The 19430-nt window shown below is 37.8% G+C and overlaps 1 protein-coding gene across 42 annotated transcripts in view; it reads left to right on the top strand.

Moving 5' to 3' along the window:
• Window positions 1-19430, top strand: part of Adgrl2 (adhesion G protein-coupled receptor L2) — a 170181-nt gene that overhangs the window by 101634 nt on the left and 49117 nt on the right. For 41 of the 42 annotated variants that reach the window (XM_051195058.1, XM_051195240.1, XM_051195232.1 and 38 more), the window contains exon 4: window positions 18733-18842. The exons of the other annotated variant lie outside the window; for it this stretch is intronic. In XM_051195058.1, coding sequence (XP_051051015.1) covers window positions 18733-18842 — 110 coding nt within the window. The remainder of the gene's footprint in view (window positions 1-18732; window positions 18843-19430) is intronic. 42 annotated transcript variants of the gene reach the window in all.

Raw genomic sequence — 19430 nt, 5'->3', positions numbered from 1 at the left:
GTAATATATAGCCATTAGAGCTCTAAGTGTTATGTCTAATTGGACACATGCTTTGCAAGTTTCTTACTGATGGGCATGTAAATTATAGAACTCATTACGGAAAGGGGAGATTTATTGGCAAAAAGGACACAAATGAACCATATTAAACATTCACATTTGTTGTGTGAGAAGGACTTTAAATTATAAAATAACTTTTAACACAAGCCATCTAAATCTCTTGCCCCACCTGAGTGACGGCAGAGGAAGCAATAGAGTCATATCAGGCGTTCTTCCTGCAGGGACTTTTGTTGGGGCATCCCTCAAATGAAAGTTTGTGAAGTGGCTCTCTTACTAGATTGTCTCAGTGAGGAGCCCCTCTCTACATTTTTGTTTTCATGGATGCTTTCTCGTCTGTAGGGTTTGCCCCGTTCCCATTGTGTTCCTGGTTTGGCTGATGAACTGTTTTCTCTGAAGATAGTGCATTTACGGCTTTTAGTGTGACTTGAGGATGGGCTGGGTGGAACTCAGACTCGCAGGAGTAATTTACAACTTTGCATTTACTTTTGATCTGGGACAGAGTGGGCGCTGATAAACGAACCTAGGGGTTTTCTTGAAGGGTGGGCCATTGTTGTTTGATTAACCATATATGATATATGTGAACCCTCCTCCCTCAGTCTCCTGAATTTTGCAAATACAGTGTGCTACCACCAACCATGGTGCTTAACTGAGCCTTTAATATGAAATGGTAGTGAATAAAAAAAAAAAAAAAAAACCTAAGTTCTGGTAACAACCATCAAGTAAGCACACACAAGAGTCATTCAAACTTAGTTGTAAAGAACAGTGACATTTTCAAGTGGTGGTGGCTCACACCTTTAATCCCAGTACTTGGGAAGGGGGACTCTCTGTGAGTTCAGGAACAGCCCAATCTACAGAGTGAGTTCCAGGACAGGTACAGCTACACAGAAAATCCCTTGGAGAAGGAGAGAGAGGCAGGGGGTTATTTTAGAGTCAGTAATTTAAATTCTGATTTGTCTTTTTCTTCTGTCTTCTGTTTGGCTGCTGTCCAACCCCTACCCATGCACCATAGATCCATACCACTGAAGTGTAATGGAATGAGAATCTCTAGCAGGTATATACCACTGTATTGAATAACTTTATTCATAATCAGGAATACAGTGCATGTATACATTGGCACTTTGGAGTTTACGTAAAGTGAATAATAAGCTAACATTATTTCAGGTAAATTGATAATTTTACATTGTAATGAGATTTTCAATCAAAGTCTGAACACACACGCACACACACACATACACACAGAGGGGATAAAGTCCTTATTTTGGTTGGCTTATTTGTTGTTGTTGAGTCAGAATTTCATTGGGTACCCCTTGGTGGTCTGGAGCTTTCTGTGTAGATTGCCTGGCCTTGAATTCACAGAAATCTGCCTGCCTCACCTGCTCAAGTGCTGGAGCTGAAGGTGTGCACCACCACATTCAAACCCCCTCTCCCATGTCTGTATTTCATTTTCTGATTAGCAGTTTAACATTCAGCATTTGTCGATGAATTTCATTAAATACAGAAAGCCAGCTCTTTAGATATTTTAAAGCATTTTAAGCCATCAAAAATCGTGACTCTCCTTACTTTCTGGAAATTATATACTAGAATTTCTAACATACAGGCTACAATAGTAAGAGCAGAATCATGGCAGTATTAATGTTCTAGCTTATATACTGGCTGAGGAAAGTTGTGAAGAATGAGTTTTCCTGTGGCATTTTACTAATACATCTTTAGCTGTCTTGCAGATTTTAATGACCCATCCTTCTTAACCTTACTCTCTGCCTTTCTTTAAATATATTATAGCAATTTAAATTTAATGCTGTTTGCTATTTTGCAATTAATTTTAGAGCTAATAACACATTTCACATGTTTCTAAGAGAAATAATAATTTTGGGAAGAAAAAAACAAAAGCAAAAAAGAAGAGATCCTGTTGCCCCTGAATATTGGTCTATTCCATGTTAGCCCAACAAGGGTAGCATATAACTGACTAGTCAACATAAGTAATCTCTGAGCCCACACCACCAGAGAACATGGTTTTAGGACCTTCTTTACACACTGCCCACATGTGTTAGTCAGACTTATGACTGTGACGATACCTGAACAAGAAAGACTTCAAGGCTCAGGGTGTTCAAGGTTTCCCTGTAAACTCACCTGTCTCTGTTACTTTGGTCCTGATGGGGAGCAGAGTATCATGATGGGAGGAGCATGCTGCAGGGGGAGGGGAGGTAATGCTTCTCATGCACATTACAGGATGTACCACATTTAAACACTCTTTAGGGCTTGACTCCATTCTCCGACTTGTCTCTATTACTTCCCCTCCTTTGTGGTGGATGAAAAGCAACTGTGTTCATTTGGAGATCTTGTTAATGGAAGCTCAGTTTGTGATAAGTTCAGCCTGGATTTGTTGTAGTATTTTTATGTCATTTGAAGTTTTGAGCTGTTTTGGTGAAGAAATGGGCTGTGGAAAATATTCATGTTACTCATTATATGCTTTATAGTAATCCTAGCATAAACATGCCAGGACATACCACAATTTAAATGTTTCTCATGGCACCTAATATAAGGGAAAGGGAACAGGAATAACATTCATAGTGTATCAAGCACGATTTGTGCAAAATACTGTCAGTCATTAAATATGGGAAACATTAAGCGTCATTTGGCTTTCATACATTACCCCCTTAGTGTTCCTGGTTGGAGTACAGATTACATAGGGCACCTGCCAAATGCAGAAGGTAAAATTATAAATATGCCATGCAGAGTTTGGGATTTAAACTCTAGTTTAAAACTCCAATAGTTCAATGTATTTAAAGTTAAATGGTAGTAAAATGTTTATTCATTCAATAGAAGTGTTGAGATAGAAAAACCCATTTCTACAATTGATGCTAAATACTTAATTTAAGATTTCATAGTATAATAGGGACAGAAATCAGTGAGTTTTAAAGTAAATGAGAAGTAAATTTTATGCAAATTAGACCGATTGACATTGTTTTCCGTTCCCCTCCTCCCCCCTTGTACCCATTCAGAAATAATATCATCACCAGAATCTACTAATTGCCCATGTGTCAAGAAATGTGTTTTACGTTATATGTCTTTAGGAATGGTTTCAATATAATCTCTAATCAGATCTTCCAAAGGCTGAGTTTCCCTGCCCCTCATTACCTTTGGAACTTACTAGAACCATGAATCCAGAGAAGACAAGAAAATGTATACTGACTTTTAAAAGCGTATTTTGTTATTTGATGAGCTTGTTGCTCAAATTAAATCATATCCTGATCTCGCCCTAAGATCATTGCATCATTAATTTATGGAACTTCATATGTGTTGTCTAAAGCTGATCATTGGTTGTTTTGTGAAGAAGGTCAAGTTTTAGGGAGACACATGAACAGGTGTGTGAAGGGTGACGGCTTACTGTCATGACTAATATGTGACAACTGAAGACATTTGTATGTAACACTTCCATTTATTTCAACCCTTGACAAACAGACCTTTATTAAGCTGCAATGATTACTGAATGTGAAATGTAACCAAGATTATTTTTTATTCAAATACAATTTAAATATTCATCAAAGTGAAGTTATGCTTAAGACTGACAGAGACTATTAACATCAAAAAATATAATTAACTGCATTGGGTATCATGAAGCAGAGTTAGCCAAATAGCCGAGAGGTCTAATTGCTCTAGAGTTTGAGAAGCGATGGTTTTATTTTATGCTGTATCTGAGGAATTAATAGTAGTGTGGTTTCCTATGTGGGCCAATTAAAAGCTGCCTGTTAAGGTTCATTGCTCTATAGGAAAGCCATTGACTATCACTTAGTAAACAGGATTGACATGTCAGTGTATACAGGAAGATAAAATAGAATAAAAACCCTGAAAAATTGACAATGGTTCACAGACTTGTGTCCTGTCACAGAGTTATGGAGGTGCTGGGCAGGTCTGCATTTTCCCAGAGTCACCCTGTGGGAGGATTCACAAAGTCCACCTGGGGTTTGGGGAACATAACCCTTGTTCCTTAGAGCCAGAGGACAGAGGGCAGGCTGAGCCTCACCATCTTTCACAGTGCCTGCTCAGCCCCTCACCCAGAGAGATGGTTTCATCTTGCATAAGTTTGGCTTCTCTCTCTGCCCAAAATGCTTCTGTCTTGGCTTTCATGACAGAGTTTAGAGTTTTCCCAGTAAGCCTCGTAGAGATCTCTGTCTCAAATTTCACTTCCTGTGTTGCTCAACCAAAAAAGAGTGCTGATATTAAATATAAAACAAATCTTTCAAGGATACTGGTTATGTATGTTTCAAGTGTGGCAGTTAAGTGTTAAAACTCAGTATTTCAAAGCAAAAGACAAAGAGAAAATTGCCCAGCTCAAGTCTGAACAGGGTGTTTCATGTCACCCCTTTTCTTTAATGAAAGTAGCATTTTGACCTTTGTGTCTGTCTCCCTTAAGCTTTTTTAGCTGCATGCAAGAAGATGCCATTGCTCATTGAACCTGGAAGATTTTTGTCCTGCTGAGGCTGCAGAGATTCAAGACTGGTTAGGCATCCTAACGACATTTTGACATTAATGACATTGTTGAAATAGAAGCCTTTAAGGGTCCCCAAATGGTTTTTTAATTAATAAATCTGTATCAGATATGCTTAATTTCTAGCATAAAATACATTATATATATGAGTGTACAGCTTTGACCAACATGGAGTTTATTATTTTTTATAAATATGCTTTAGAAACTTCTTATAAAATGTATCACCTAGAATATTTCTTGTTCCATCTGGATATCTTATTTAGTTATTATGACTTTTGTAAGTCAAGAGACTCCTAAATTGGGTAGTGGAGTTGAGTTGGCCATGTACAGTATGATAAGGCCTGTCTTGTGTCTCTAATATGACATGATAAATATGGCTTTCCACCCAGCCATTATTAAGGTGCTTCTCCAGTTCCAGATGTGTGGCATTGGTAGCATTCAAAGCTGCTGTGTTGGATGCTTCATAATGTATGGCTTTCTGCCAGCATCCCTGCTTGTACATAAAGTTAGTGGTATTTAATGCTATCAAGGTCCCAGTGAACTTCACCTTCTTCACAAGTTACTAATAGAAAGCTAATTCGGGATAGGGATACATTATCAAATGGAAGCCTTTTGCCTTCACTGTCGTGAAAAAAAAAAAAAAGAGCATGTTATTTGTACATATTACAAGTCATGGAAATTTCTATTTTATTGAAGGGCTTTGGAGCCAGGTTTGACTCAGGAAGATCCTGTCTAAGCTTCATTAGTATACACTATCAAATGCCTACTAAGTTCTGATGCACTGCACCCTCTCATATCAGCTAAAGGTGTCCATGAATAGGTAGCAAATATACATGTGCAAGAGTCCAGATTGGTGTCTGTGGGGTTAAGTTTAGAAAAGGCACTGTGGTGGGTATACCACATGGCTCGGATGTTCTTAAAACTGTAGCCAACCACTGCACCATCATTTGTTAACATAGAGCAGATACACAAAATTACACAAATGATACAACACTTCCAAACATGGATGGAGAAAAGGAAACAGCCAGAGTATCTGAGATGGAAAATACACTGTAGGTGGGAGAGGGCACTGAGTTCTGTGAGCTGCTCAGATACTCTACTTCTCACCTCATCCTTCTGCTTTCTGCACATGAGCACCTTCATCCACTCACCTTCTTTGTAGCATTATAGTCTCCTTTCTTGTCCTTTGGCCACGACACAAGGATCTTTCAAATATCCCTTTCCTTATATTTCTAAAACAAACATTCAATCAGTGTGCAGAGGCTTGTAATATTTCCACTAAAATGGATACTAGGACTTGAGAGGCTGTGTTCACTAACTCCACCAGAGTTCATTGTTTTATAGCAGAGAACAGTAACACACAAATGCACATACCTTGTTAGTATTTTCTCTACATGAATATTGTTTGCTTGTGGTATTACTACCTAAGTTCTTTCTCTCTCCCTTCCTCCTTCCCTCCCCCCTCTCTCTTTCTTTCTTTCATCTTTCCATCTATCATCTTTTTAAGATGATGTGTCCTCTTGTGACTGAGAAGCAACAGAAGGAAGCTTCCATCCATCCACACGTTTTAAAAAGAGCTCTTTGGGCAGTAGGCTGTAGACCGAATGCTTATGAGTTGTGTTCAGTTATCAAGAATGCCATCAGCAATGCCTTGTTGCTTTCTTATCAGCTACTTCCTGCTGTCAGCTTGGCACTTATTTCAATAGGAAAGGATTTGCATCAAATGTGATGCCTTATTATATGCAGCTAACACAGGGTTTTTAATTGTGCAAACACACGAGACTCCTGCGGTGGTAGTCAATTTGATAAAAGGATTAGATTATGAATATTTTGTCATGATTAAAGATTACTTCTGATTTATCAGAGGCAAGCCAGTGAATTGTCATCTATTTATCAGTCAGATGAGACCCCATTAAATTTGAGTGTGAACCACAAAGTACCGATATCTTTATATTGTCTCTCAAGGATTTGATGTTTATCCTCAGATGAGGGTGCTAAGGGTTATTTAGAGCAGTCTTCCTGGCTCAACTGACTGCTTCCAACACCCCAAGGGTCTGTGTTTACAGCTCTAGCCTTTGTTGTTTTTAATCTTCTGGTAAACAACAATGGCTATACAAAATTTCTGTAGCGTTTAGTTTTTTTTTTTTTTTTTTAAAGGAGGTGACTAAGTGTATAAATGGCCATTTTAGGTTGTTCATTCCTTAACAAACAAAAAGTTGAAATATAGAATAAGAAATCTAGTTTAGAAAGCACAAATTTAGTGACTACTTGGTAAAAGTAGTTCTGAGTATTGCAGGGGTGTACAAGAAGCTTAACATCTACCCGGGAGAGTCTTATAATAAAACAAAAGAAAATGCTAAATGTTTGTGGGGTAAATAAGTACTATTAAAGAAATACATATGAAGTTTACCCTTTAGGTCTAAACATTGAAAAATTGAGTACCAACTAAAATTAAGTATAGAACTCCCAGCACAAAGGAAAATGCAAGTGTTTGACAAGTAAATCCATGGATATTTGTAGACCCAGATAAAGAAAACAGAAAGATCACTTTGGGTTCTAGTTCCAGGGAAGGACCTGATACTTATGGCCAACATGGTTTCCACTGGCTTTCCCCTTCTGTGCTTATTCTTTGGTCATGTGACCCTTCTGAAACACCACTGAGAACTGGAGAATCTTGTTATGAGAAGCTCAGGTTTTCCCACCTCAGAGACTTAAAGCCCATAAAAGGAATCTACTTCAAACAAGAAGATAAGCATTCTAGCATGTTTATGCAGCACACTAGTGTCTTGCTGTTTCCAGCCACAGAGATGATCAAGAATCTGCAGGTCTACATGAAATGGCTGCTTCTATGGAGATTTTCTTTGGTTTCTTTTTGTTGTAAATCAGTTCTGAAATGAAATGTAGAGGAGGTGTTTTGTTTGGTTTTAAGGTATGGTTTTGGTAACTTATTCAAATTCTCTTGATCTTGGGTGTTTGATCTGCATTCATGAAGGATTATTTTAGATCAGTAATTTAAAAACTGACCTCCTGCTGGTGCTTAGATTAAATAGTAAGTGAGGGTTAGTGGAGGGAAGGTAAGGAAAAGAGTGGGCAGGCAGAGATGGTTGGACTTGGGTCAGAATTGAGTACCCTACCTACAGGCCTGTCATCGCCTCTTATTTCTAAGTATGGTTGACCAGACCTCTTATTTCTAATTGAAACTGTTCTTGACCAGGCTGTTTTGTTGTTGAGATCTGACTCTAAATTGGTATATATTTGGTAGATATATAACTTGTCCTTGGATCTGTAATTAACAGACCAGCATTGCCATTTGTGGCAAAGAAGGGCCATGAGGGTGAAAATATTCCTCCACTGAATGTTCTTGCATAAGCACATAATTACAAAGGGAAATATTTGGGATGGCCAATCTAAGTCTGAGGTTAATTAGAGTAGAACATTGGAATCACGTGTCACAAAAGCATGGTTGCTGACATCTTTATATTGTGGAAAGAACACCCCCTTTTTACACCTAGTGTCTGGGGAGGTGGGATATGTTTTGATCACAAGAGTAGATTCTCAGTTGATGGAAACAACATGAATTTTTCTTGTTTCACAAAAACCAATATTAGGGAGCATAGATAACATGGTTCTAACAGGATACAAAGCTAGAATGGGTAGAGAGAGACTCCTGGCCTTAAGTTAGTCTCCTGACAGGTTGCCTTTGGAGCAAGGGTTGTTTCCCTTGGTGGAACCATCAGAGAAGCATGTATACCACATACATATGTCCTACAATAGTGATTTATTAACTCAGTTCATGTCTAGACATAGTAAGTTGCTCATTCAGAACTCTTCACGGATTTTCAGAATACTAGATATTTTTACGTTCTTTTGTAAACCACACCATACATTTTACTACCAAACATCTTAAAACCTGAAGGATGTAAGTAAAGAACTGGGTGTAACATAAAGGTATAAAAAGCGTGTGTTTTGGCAAGTTCGATGAAGAAAAATATCATTCATAGATATGATCTAGAACTGAATTTGAATAAGGAGCAATGGCATTTTCTGGCTACTTGATTAAAACACAGTGTTATAAGCATTTTAATAAGATATGAGAAACTTCTACTCTGTTGATTAAATACTTTAACAGAATTATATTTTTTTTGTTTTGCACAGCTGCAAATTTTTTAAAATTAAGCCACACTTCTTAGAGTCTCAACATTTTGTTTGTGAGCATTCAGTTTTATTTCTATGAGAAATTTACCAACATTTGTTGCAGTGTTTAATGTAAATGAGAGCTGTAGAAGCAGAAACTATATTAGTTATCCACTAGACTTGGGATCTGTCTATAATATTAACAAAATGGCAAACTATGTAACATAAAGATTCAGAAAATAAAAATCTGAATGATGTAATTGTCCTATTTATCAAAATCACCTTCAAACCTAGGAAGTAATCCTTAATGTGACTTTAAGACACAGCCACACACGTCTCTGCCTCTGTCCTGCCCTCCAAAACTCCTTCTAGTTGCAGTCCCTTTGCTTTATTTGAAGCTCTAACCCTCTGAGCGGGTAATTAACAGACCAGCAGAGCCATTTGTGTCAAAGAGCCATAAGGGTGAAAATATTTCTTCACTGAATGATCTTTCAGAAGTAAATAATTACAAAGGAAAAAGATTTGGGATGACCAATCTAAATCTGAGGATAATTAGATGGAGTAGAGCATAGAAATCGAAGCGCTTGGCATGTACAATTCTCACATCATAACAAAACTAATTAAATATTTAGAAACTGAAATCCCTTCACAATCTGAAGAAAAATAACCCACGACAAAAGGGCCTGTAACTTTGCAGATAATTAGCAAGAGGTATGGGAGAGACCAGACATCGCAGATTGGCTGTGTGGCTCTTCGAGGTCACGTCTTGTTATGCTGTGTCTTTTATACAGTCGGGTAACAAGTTTGCTGCTAATTTAATCTAACTAGGGCATCCCATAGTGATTTCCCTTGTTAAAACTGTGACAGCTTATGCAAGTGCAAACTATAATAGGTTAACATTTTTATAAATAAGTACTCTTAATTTTTACAGGCTGTTTTTTTTTATTTATTTAAAGTATAGGTCTAGAACATTTAGATGCAAAGCAATACTTTTGAAACATAACATTTTTTAATGTATGGTTTTTGTCCCTATTTAAATGATCTTATTCTTTTCATTGAGTCGTTAGACCTCATGACCCTTTGAATGGAGTGGTCTCAGTGGCGTGCTTTGTAAGTAAATACCTCTGGTTTTGCTAATAAAAGCAAGTGCATTTGTGTTGAATGTGCATTTCTGCAAACAAGAGATTTCGTACTGGATTAATAAGGCTCAGAGTGAGTCAAAGCTCATTTGCATTAAACTGACCCCAAGGTCCAGTAAAAACTGCAAGGAGATTCAGTGGTTTCTCAAACATAAAAAGTTGTTTTCAGCACAGCATCACCACTTCAAGATGCTTATTTTAATAATTAATGTGGAATTTTAAGATAATTTTAGCAGTCTGTAGGAAACAAATCATTTATATGCTCTAAGATCCATATATGTTGTGGTTATATTTCCTGGCACAGTGGCTTAACTTACATACAAACTGGTCATGGATGGTATTGCTGTTTGTGATAGTCTTGTTTCCAACAACTGCAATAAACGATAGCTCATAGCAGTTAATTAAATAGGTGTTTTTTGTTTGTTTTGTCATTGGTTGACTTACCCAGAACTACGTTGAAAGAGGTCTTTTACTTTTCTTTCATACAACATTCTTTAAGGATCAAATAAAATTTATGTATTCTTAGCATAAAATACTCATTTTTATGGTTATATATGCAGTGTTAGAGTTTTATAGACTAACCACATAGCAGTTTCAAAGTTTTATTCACTACAACCCTGAAAAATCAGTATTACATTAAAACTTTTGATACCACTAATATGTAGGAGATTAAGTGAAATACAATTTGAATTGCTTAGTTTTTCCAAATTATTTGTCCCTGCATGGCTAATGTTTGGTGTTTTAGGTTCTAGTGCAGGAGTAACTCTACTTTTTTCATAAATGATTTTGAAATGCATTAAATAAGACAATATTCTATAATTCATACAAGTAGTAGCCTAACATGCTAAAAGAATTAAGTTCTGTATGGTAGAACTCTTTCTGAGAACACGGTTATGTGACAAGTAGGACTATCCTATAGAACACCTCTTAAACTTCTTGTTCTCGTGTTTACCTAGCAGTTACTGAAGCTTCCAGTTTCATCATTAACAAGGAGGCAGGACATGCTTCCACAGCACTGTGGCCGTTAAGATGATAAACTTTTAAAAAGAGAGATGCTTGATTGAATGCTCAGCAGCTCCCTCCTGACCCTGGAGAATGCCTGTCACCTGAGTCTTGGGACTGATCTATCTCCCTTTCTTGCTTTACCTGAGTACTTGGTTTGCACACATTTCTTCACACTGACTCTCACCAGCTTGTGGGGTCAGATCACATGCTGTGCATGGAGTATTTTATTCTCTGTATGTGCTAAGAGGGGCATGTGTAAGAATAATAGAAACAGACCATTTGGAATGTTAACATATGAGAGAATGATTGAAAATTGAAGGGTATATGAGAGAATGATTGAAAATTGAAGGGTATATCCCCATATAAATAAGTAACCTATATGTTAAATGTTTATTGTTTTCTTTCAAGAAATAAAACTTTGTTCTAAGTGACATGATTTCTATCACATCAGGAACAGCCAACTGGAGCAGACTTGGATGTCTGCTATATATTTATGCTAACCATACTTATTTACAAGCAGAAGTAGTGAAGTTAGCCATCAACCATTTCTGACATTCAGGAACATGTACTTACATACTTGTCAAAACCTCCAATGAGAGTTTTAAAAGCTTTCCCCCGTAGTTTGTTGTTTCTCATCCTCTCCTGTTTGCCACAAGGCCTGTACATTTGTTCAGCTTTTGAACTTGAGTGAAATGAAGCATTCCAACTGACATTATTTATTTGTTATTGTTACTCGAAGCCCAGGAATAAATGTCATTCCTACTCCATGAACTAGATCCATGATAGGAGATTCAGCTGTAGATGTCCTGCTCATTCAGAATACACAGTTCATTACAGATATGACTTGGAACATGGCAGACTGTTCTGTTTGTAGTTGGCCCTGTGAACATGGGTAACACTTCATAGTGTCTTAACACCCTGAAAGCCATATTTCTTCTAAAAGCCAACATTTTAAGATTGAAGGTAACTGCCAGGAGAGAAAGGTAGAAACAACGAGCCTATTATTGCTAGCTTGTTGTAATTGAAGTTTAAAAATAGCAGATGCCAATTAGAGAAGGAAATTGTGGAAACAGTCTATCCCTGAACATACACACTTAGTAAAGAACTAAGCTAATTCTGCAGGATGTTTCAGATTTAAGCAAATTTGAATTTAGTTTCTGTCCTGATGATACCGACCTTCTCTGTTGCATGTTGGAGTATTTGTTCAAGTTGGTAGATTTTGCATTTTTAATCTTCCTTAGAACTGTGGTGAATAATGGCCCCTGGCAGGAGATAATGAAATTTTCTTAATTTATATTTTCAAGTAGAAGCTTCAATTGAAAATGGCATCCAATGGCCTGGAGACATAGCTTGAGTACAAGTTCCAGGGGAGCTTCAGTGATAATGTGGTGCCATCGGTGATGGGGAACGATGGGACAGTGAAGAAGTAATTTAAGGAAGAAAAGAAAATGCACCAAAGCTTTATTGTAGCATATCTAATGATCTGGGGAAGATTCCCAATGGTTTTTGGAGCATGACTGGAGAAGCTAATGTTATCTTGCCAAAACAGAAGCCCTCTGCTTAATCAGCAGAACAAGACTATTGATTAAAACACCTCTCACAATAGATTACACGTGGAATCTCATCTCTATACTTTGCACTTGGTAAAGTGTAATAATGAGCATAAGATAATCAAAAGCAGAGCAAAAGCAATTTGTCGGAAATTGTACAATTCAAGATTAGAGTTGGAATGGAAACAAGTTTGCATGGATAAGGTTAGCCTGTTCTTAAAGGTGTACACAAGAAAGAATACACACAGTGCAAGGAGTGCATGGCGAGAAGAAATCACGTTCTGTGTCTGGGTTTGCAGATCCATGTTTGTTTTCTATAAGCGGCATTGCTTCCAGGGATTTTTTTTTCATGGTGGGGAAAATTCCTGGCTATCCAGGCATTGCACAAACTTCATGCAGTTGAACCTTAGCCACAAACTTCTAGGCAAGGTGATGTGTTTTCTTGATGAGAAAGATGAGCTCAAGCTGGTTGTTGCCGTGATTATGGATTCACAGTTTACAGGTTCTAGTTAGGGCCAGTTCTTCATCATGTCTGAGCATCTTACTGTGGGGCTCACCTTCCCACATTAGCACACAGTCAGTGCTCTGCTACATTCTTTTTCCTCAGTACAATTACCAGTAATAGCATACCAACCAGTAAGCACTTTGTTTCCCCCAAGTAAAAATGCCTGCGTTTCTTCAATTAATGGTTGTTACTTTGTGTATGAAGTTTTATGAACATCAGTCAGAGAAACCAAGCGGCCCTTGAGCTTACAATTCTCCTGCCTCATCCTTGACAGCTGAGATTTCAGAACTGTTCCGAGCTGCACCTGACATGGTCTAAGTAATTTTGGTACACTGATATGAAAATGAATATTCCTTCATAAAAGACTTCTCATCAGTTACACGCATTTTCGGGAGGTAATCTAAAAATGAATAAGAAAGAGTATTGACTACATACTCGGTTTAAACCCCTTTGTAACTAGCCCCCGGGTGGTGATGGTGAAGAAAGTTGTGAGTTGTATTTTGTAATTTTTTTCTCTTATCTATTGGGACTAAACCTGAGCATTGGCAGCAAGTTCTCATGTTTGCTTCAGTTTCTGACCATCATGAAATATATTGGTATTGGTGATTTAAATAGTGAATCCCAAAATTTGGGTTTATTTTAGGGAAGAACAAAATAGCCAATTAGCATACTACAAAGGGATGTGGGCTTGACAATAACTGCAGAAGTACCCACAGACTTCCTGGTATTTAACATTCAGGTTATAAAGATGAACATTTGGATTAATTTCTTTCATCCTACCCCATCAGGTTAGCGTAGAAAGATTATAATAATGGGCTTTTAAATACTGACTCACATATGGTGTTTTGCCATATTTAAACCCATTTATAACTTGTAAAGCGGGATTTAGTATTTTCTTAATGTGACTGATGGTTCTAGGAATAAGATGTAACTCCAAATATTAATGTAGGTCATTAATATGTAATGACCCTCTTATTTGCTTATGGTGATGTTTTGAAGCATTTACATTTGTTTTAACTTTATGTGGAAATCTCAGGTTCTATGTGATGTACCCTATATATGTATAGAGAAAGGCCTCTTCATATTATAGTTAGAAGTTTGTGGTCAGAATTAATACAAAAATAATATATGGGCTGGGTTTTTATTTGGTTTTGGTGCTGCCGTGCAGGGGACCAAATCCGTGGCTTTGCACAGTCCCCAGACCAAGGTGATATATCAGAGTATTTTAACTTAATCTAGAAGTAGATGTCTTGAATGTTGGGAGGATGTTTTAAGTACACCTCTTCATATTCATGGTGCTGTGCATCATGTACTATGCTCCTAAGTTTAGTAGGCATTATTTTCTCACGAGTCAACTCTAAATAATTACACTAACTTATCCACCATCATGGAGCCCTCATCTAGTACCTGTTGGAAACAAAAGCAAACACCCATAACTGAATACTGAGTTGAACTAGAATCCAGATGCAGAGAGAGAGGACAAGACCAGGTTGCAGAAACACATAGAGACAGCTGACCTGAACAAGGAGGAGCTAATGGACCCCCAGACTGATAGCTGGGAAACCAGCACGGAACTGACTCAGACCCCCTGAACATGGGTCTCAGCTAGAGGGACTGAGCAGTCTAAGGGACCTCAGACAGTGGAACCAGGATGTATTCCTGGTGCACAAAAGACCTTGTGGACACATCCCCTATGGAGGGATACTACCTTATCCTAGAGACAGGAGAGAAGTCTTAGTCCCTACTTCAAATGACTTGACAGAGTTACATGACCCCACCTGGATGTCATAGCCCTACATGTGGAATGGGGGTGGGGGGATGGGAGGGGACGGTGGTCAGGATGCATGTGAGGGGGCAGAGAGGGTAAGAGGGAGGGAGAGGGAACTGGGATAGACATGTAAAATAAAAAAATAAAAATAAAGAAAAAAATAGTTACATTTGTACTTTTAGCCACCATACTTGAAGAATTATGTCAGAGTAAGTATAGAGACAATAGCATTGGTCATAATGGATTAATATATTTTTTGGTTTAAATTTTATCTGTCTGCAGAACACAGTCTGTTTTTATAGATTGTCAAAATATCATAGTTTCACATTTGATGAGTGAAAAGAATTAATAATGATTCAAATTTTTAGGAAAAGATTATACCTTTTCTCCTGTGAAATGTAGATTTATATGAGTCTTATACACGCACTTAGATGTCATATTTACTCCGAATCGCCAACAAATGCTCATAAGGCCTACTCAGAATTGGTGCAATGGAAATACTTGACACCAGGACCAAGCCATATAGATTGGCGTTGCAATTTCCAACTACATGCTTATATAAATCACATTGTTTATTTTTCTGTCTTGTTTTTATAAAGTTTTGTGGAAGAAAACTAACTACCATGCCTTTTCCTTTTTTTTTTTTTTTTTCTGAAATATTCAAACTTACCATTTTTTTTGGTGGTTTTCTGAGCAACAAGACACACCCTTCTGCTATATAAAACTACCCTGGGGTCTCCCCACCACTGAATTTTCCTCCTTCTGGGTGGGCCTTGATCATTTTCCCTTCTAACATGCTGTACTCTGAATCTGATCTTGCTGTGAGGGCCATGTTCTGACATCCACTGCTGGAACTGTCTTTACTCATCCACATGTCTTCATCACTACAGAATAGCCCAACAGCCATTATTTGGAATTGAAATGTTGCAAGTATGTCCAGCATCCATTTCTGTGTTCTTCAAACAGTAATCCAGTATCTGTTTCATAGAAAATTTATTTTCTCTTATATTTTTGTCTTACTTATATTCACTTTTATAATTACTGCCTGGGTTGTTAACATTGAAAATTCACAAGGTGTTACCAAAATATACCAGTCTTTTAACTGTTAATGCCACAACAACTGTACTCATAGAGACAGCTCTTTATGTGGGAAGTGAGAGAGTCAAGCTCGATATAAGCCACCCCGTGTGGACACAGACTCCAGAATTAAATTCATTTTGTGGCCTATTCTGCCTTGTGATTTCCATGGCAATGAAAATTGAAAACTGAGCCTTTGGTAGGAACTTACTTTTCTTTTGTGGCTAGGTAATTGCTTTCTCATTCTTCATTTCTTCAATTATAGCAACTTCCAGTTTTACAGTCTTACCCACGGCACACAGGTTAATGAACTGCCAGACTTTCCCCATATTGAGAGCTCCTACTGGGTATTTTCCTCTTGAGCCCAACTGGTACTGTATTTGAACCTCCAAGACTATCATTTGTCTCTGATTAAAGATACTGGTGTCCACAAGTACGATTATCATATCCTTTTCACAGTTAAGTTCCTCCTCTTTGACTCTTTATTGAATTAATTCAAAACAGCAACTTTTCTAACCCCTTCTCCCTCCCCACCACACAAACCTTGAACACAAAACCTTGCACACACCTGTGCTGGTCACTCCTATTGGGCTAAACATCCAGTCTTCATATATTCATTTGTGTGTGTGTGTGTGTGTGTGTGTGTGTGTGTGTGAGAGAGAGAGAGAGAGAGAGAGAGAGAGAGAGAGAGAGCATTAGCGTGCCAAGAGAAGGTGTCTAGTACTCGGGCTGGAGTTCAGTCTAGTCATCCCGAACCACCTGAAGTAGGTTCTAGAAATAGAAACAGAGCTCAGGGCTCTGAAGAGCAGGAAGCACTCTTAACCCTCAGCCATCTCTCCAGCACCATTATATTTTTTTATTTTTCAGAAAATGATATAAAACTACAAGTCTTTTCAACTCTATGTGCTTTGACTTTCCAAGCCCCCGTGTTCTTACTACATTTCAGCTTCAGTACAAACTCTCTCTCCTCCTCCTCTTTCTAATTTGGTGATGTGAAAGGAACCGTCAATAGAAATGGGAAGTAATGCTAGAGGTAAAGTTCATTCATAAGCTGAATTGTTTGGGATTTCTACAAGGATATTTCAAGCCCTTGGAAAACAAATAGCAGAGTGTGTTTTAGTGATTATGGAATCTATACAGTGGGGAATATGGAAGAGATGTTTAACATGTAGAACTTTACATTTCTTGCTCTCTAAGAGATGAGAGCATGAAGCATGAAGACAATCCCTGCAGATATGAATGAGTACAAGAGAGGACATCAGAGGACCTGAGATTTTTATGGGGACCAGAGTAATTGTGAGAACCCTGGAAGATCAAGTGAGGTTTAGGAAGCACTGAGGTTTCTTATTGCCAAAGCAGGAAAGAAGAAAAGTGAAATGTCAGAATTATGTTTCTGTATGAGTTGAGACATTAGTTATGGAGCCATTGTAAATCACAGATCTGCCCTCTGTTTCAAATCTTTTAAAATGTTTTAATGCAAAATTGTTCCTGTGATTCATGTTAAAACAATTAATTTTGTTAAGTGGTGAACCATAGGCACTTCCTTCAAGTAAATGAAAAAATGGAACAAAGCATTATGTTGTTAAGAGATGTATCAATTGCATCATCCAAGTTCTTGAAATTTATAGTACAGGATATCTTAAAAAGTAACATACCACATTGTTTCAGAGACTGAGATCAAAGGTTAAGTATTTTAATATTTACAATGTATTATTTCAGTCTTAGCTACAATTTATTCAACAGTGGGGAGTCACTAAAGTTCATTGTAATATTTTTTTGAATTAAAATATTTAGTAATTTAATCTTGTAGACCTTTCATGGTTTGATTCTCTTCCAGGACAGCTCTCCTAGGTTCAGAATTGCAGTCGTACCAATGTGTGTGACTTAACATGTATCCCTCGTTAGTGTGACTTCTGCCATCCTGGGGTTCCTTGTGCTGGGAGCTAGTCTATTTTTCCCGGACTGCTATTTTATACTTCACTTATTTTATGCACCATAGAATATTTGGTATTCAAATTGTTGAATAAATTTTATAATAATGCCCTGGTTCTGCTTGCTTAGCCTTCTTAATGTATATACTATCAAGAAATGTAATGAAACCCCTGCAAATATCCCATTCCACTGGGCTGTAATCAAATCAAATTATGAAAGAAATAGTTCTTGCTTTCACCAAGCTTAAGAGAAGAACATCTGGGCCCCTTTATAGAACTCAGGCATCATCCTGCCTGGAATACCAGCTTAATTCCAGTATCTCTGGTGACTTAATGACAATGACAACAACAAAGTGAATACAACTGCAGAGTGATCTATAGAACATCCTAGGGACCATGTTCACAGCATTGTTTTCAATATTAGCTTTCAGAATATCCCAGTGTAGAACTGGGTGCACAGTTACATCGTGGACAGAAGCACAGCTTCTGTGAAAAGCAACAACAGTGCTCAGACATTCACCATACTCCAGGCACTCTGCTGGATGTCCTTAGTGCCTCTGTCATTTATGCATGCCTCTGTATGTAAGGTAGGAAGTGCTAGCAATTGCCTCATATTCATGAGTGTAGACAGTGCCTGTGTTAGTTAGCACATGTATGACAAACTGGATGTTAGAGGCTAAATTCTGGGTGTGTATATGTTTGCGTATGTTGTGACAACTTCCTGCTTACCTGCTCAGCTTATGATCTTGGGTTTGATTGTACCTTTTTCTGGTTGTAATTTTTTCATTGTTAAATATGTTATCAAGTGGCCTGGTTGTTTTGCCTGGCTGGACCTATTGGGTATAATAAAAATTAAAACATAATAGTATAATATATTTGAAGACTATCAACTATGTTTTTCACTTCTACTTATAATTTAGTGTGGGCCCTGATACAGCCATTAAAAACAAAGAAAATATGAGTTGATAATGCCATCTGATTTCACCTGCATTTTCTGTTGGTGAATCACTTCTACGTTACGTTTTCTCAAGTAAAAGAGAAGCCCATTGTTTCACAGGTTTGATTGCTTTTCTTTTCCAGGTGCAACAATCGAACGCAGTGTGTAGTAGTTACCGGGTCGGATGTATTTCCTGATCCATGTCCCGGAACTTACAAATACCTTGAAGTTCAATATGAATGTGTCCCTTACAGTAAGTATGAAGTTTGTATTTTCTCCTTCCTCCAGCGTTCCATGTTGGAGCTGAAAGACTACACATGTGAAAGAAGGGAATGTTTATGGCCTACAAAACCATTATGCATGCAAAGCGCTCCCAGACTCGGGACTCCAATTAGCTTCATGAAGTGTGGAAGGAAGCCATAGTGTGAGGCTGGCCAAGTGTCTGTCTGTGTTCTTAAGTGTTTGGCTTTTAAGGCTAGTGTTTTTCCAGAAAACAAACTTGAATTAGCTATTCAATAGGGCAGATAGAAATCTGTACTTTTGCCCAGTACCCGTTGCTGACAAATTGGTTTGGCTCACAGTTTTCTGAAGAAGGAATTGACTTGCTTTCTAGTCGTGAAGAATTTGAATGGCTACCTGCTGTCGTGGTAACGTGAATGATTGGGTAAAAAGCTACCAGATCAGAAACTGAGGCAGGAGTTCCCTTTCTTTCACGTCCTGGAAGGAAGCAATTCTTTACCAGATTCACTGAGGGAATCTTAATGCTTAAAACAAAGCCAAGAGTACAGACAAATCATCCAAAAGTCTTGTTCCTGTTTCCTCTTTTAAACTGTTAGCATCA

Source organism: Phodopus roborovskii, unplaced genomic scaffold (genome assembly GCF_943737965.1).
Source record: "Phodopus roborovskii unplaced genomic scaffold, PHOROB, whole genome shotgun sequence".
Lineage (NCBI taxonomy): Eukaryota > Metazoa > Chordata > Mammalia > Rodentia > Cricetidae > Phodopus > Phodopus roborovskii.
This window is presented reverse-complemented; position numbering and strand designations above follow the sequence as displayed.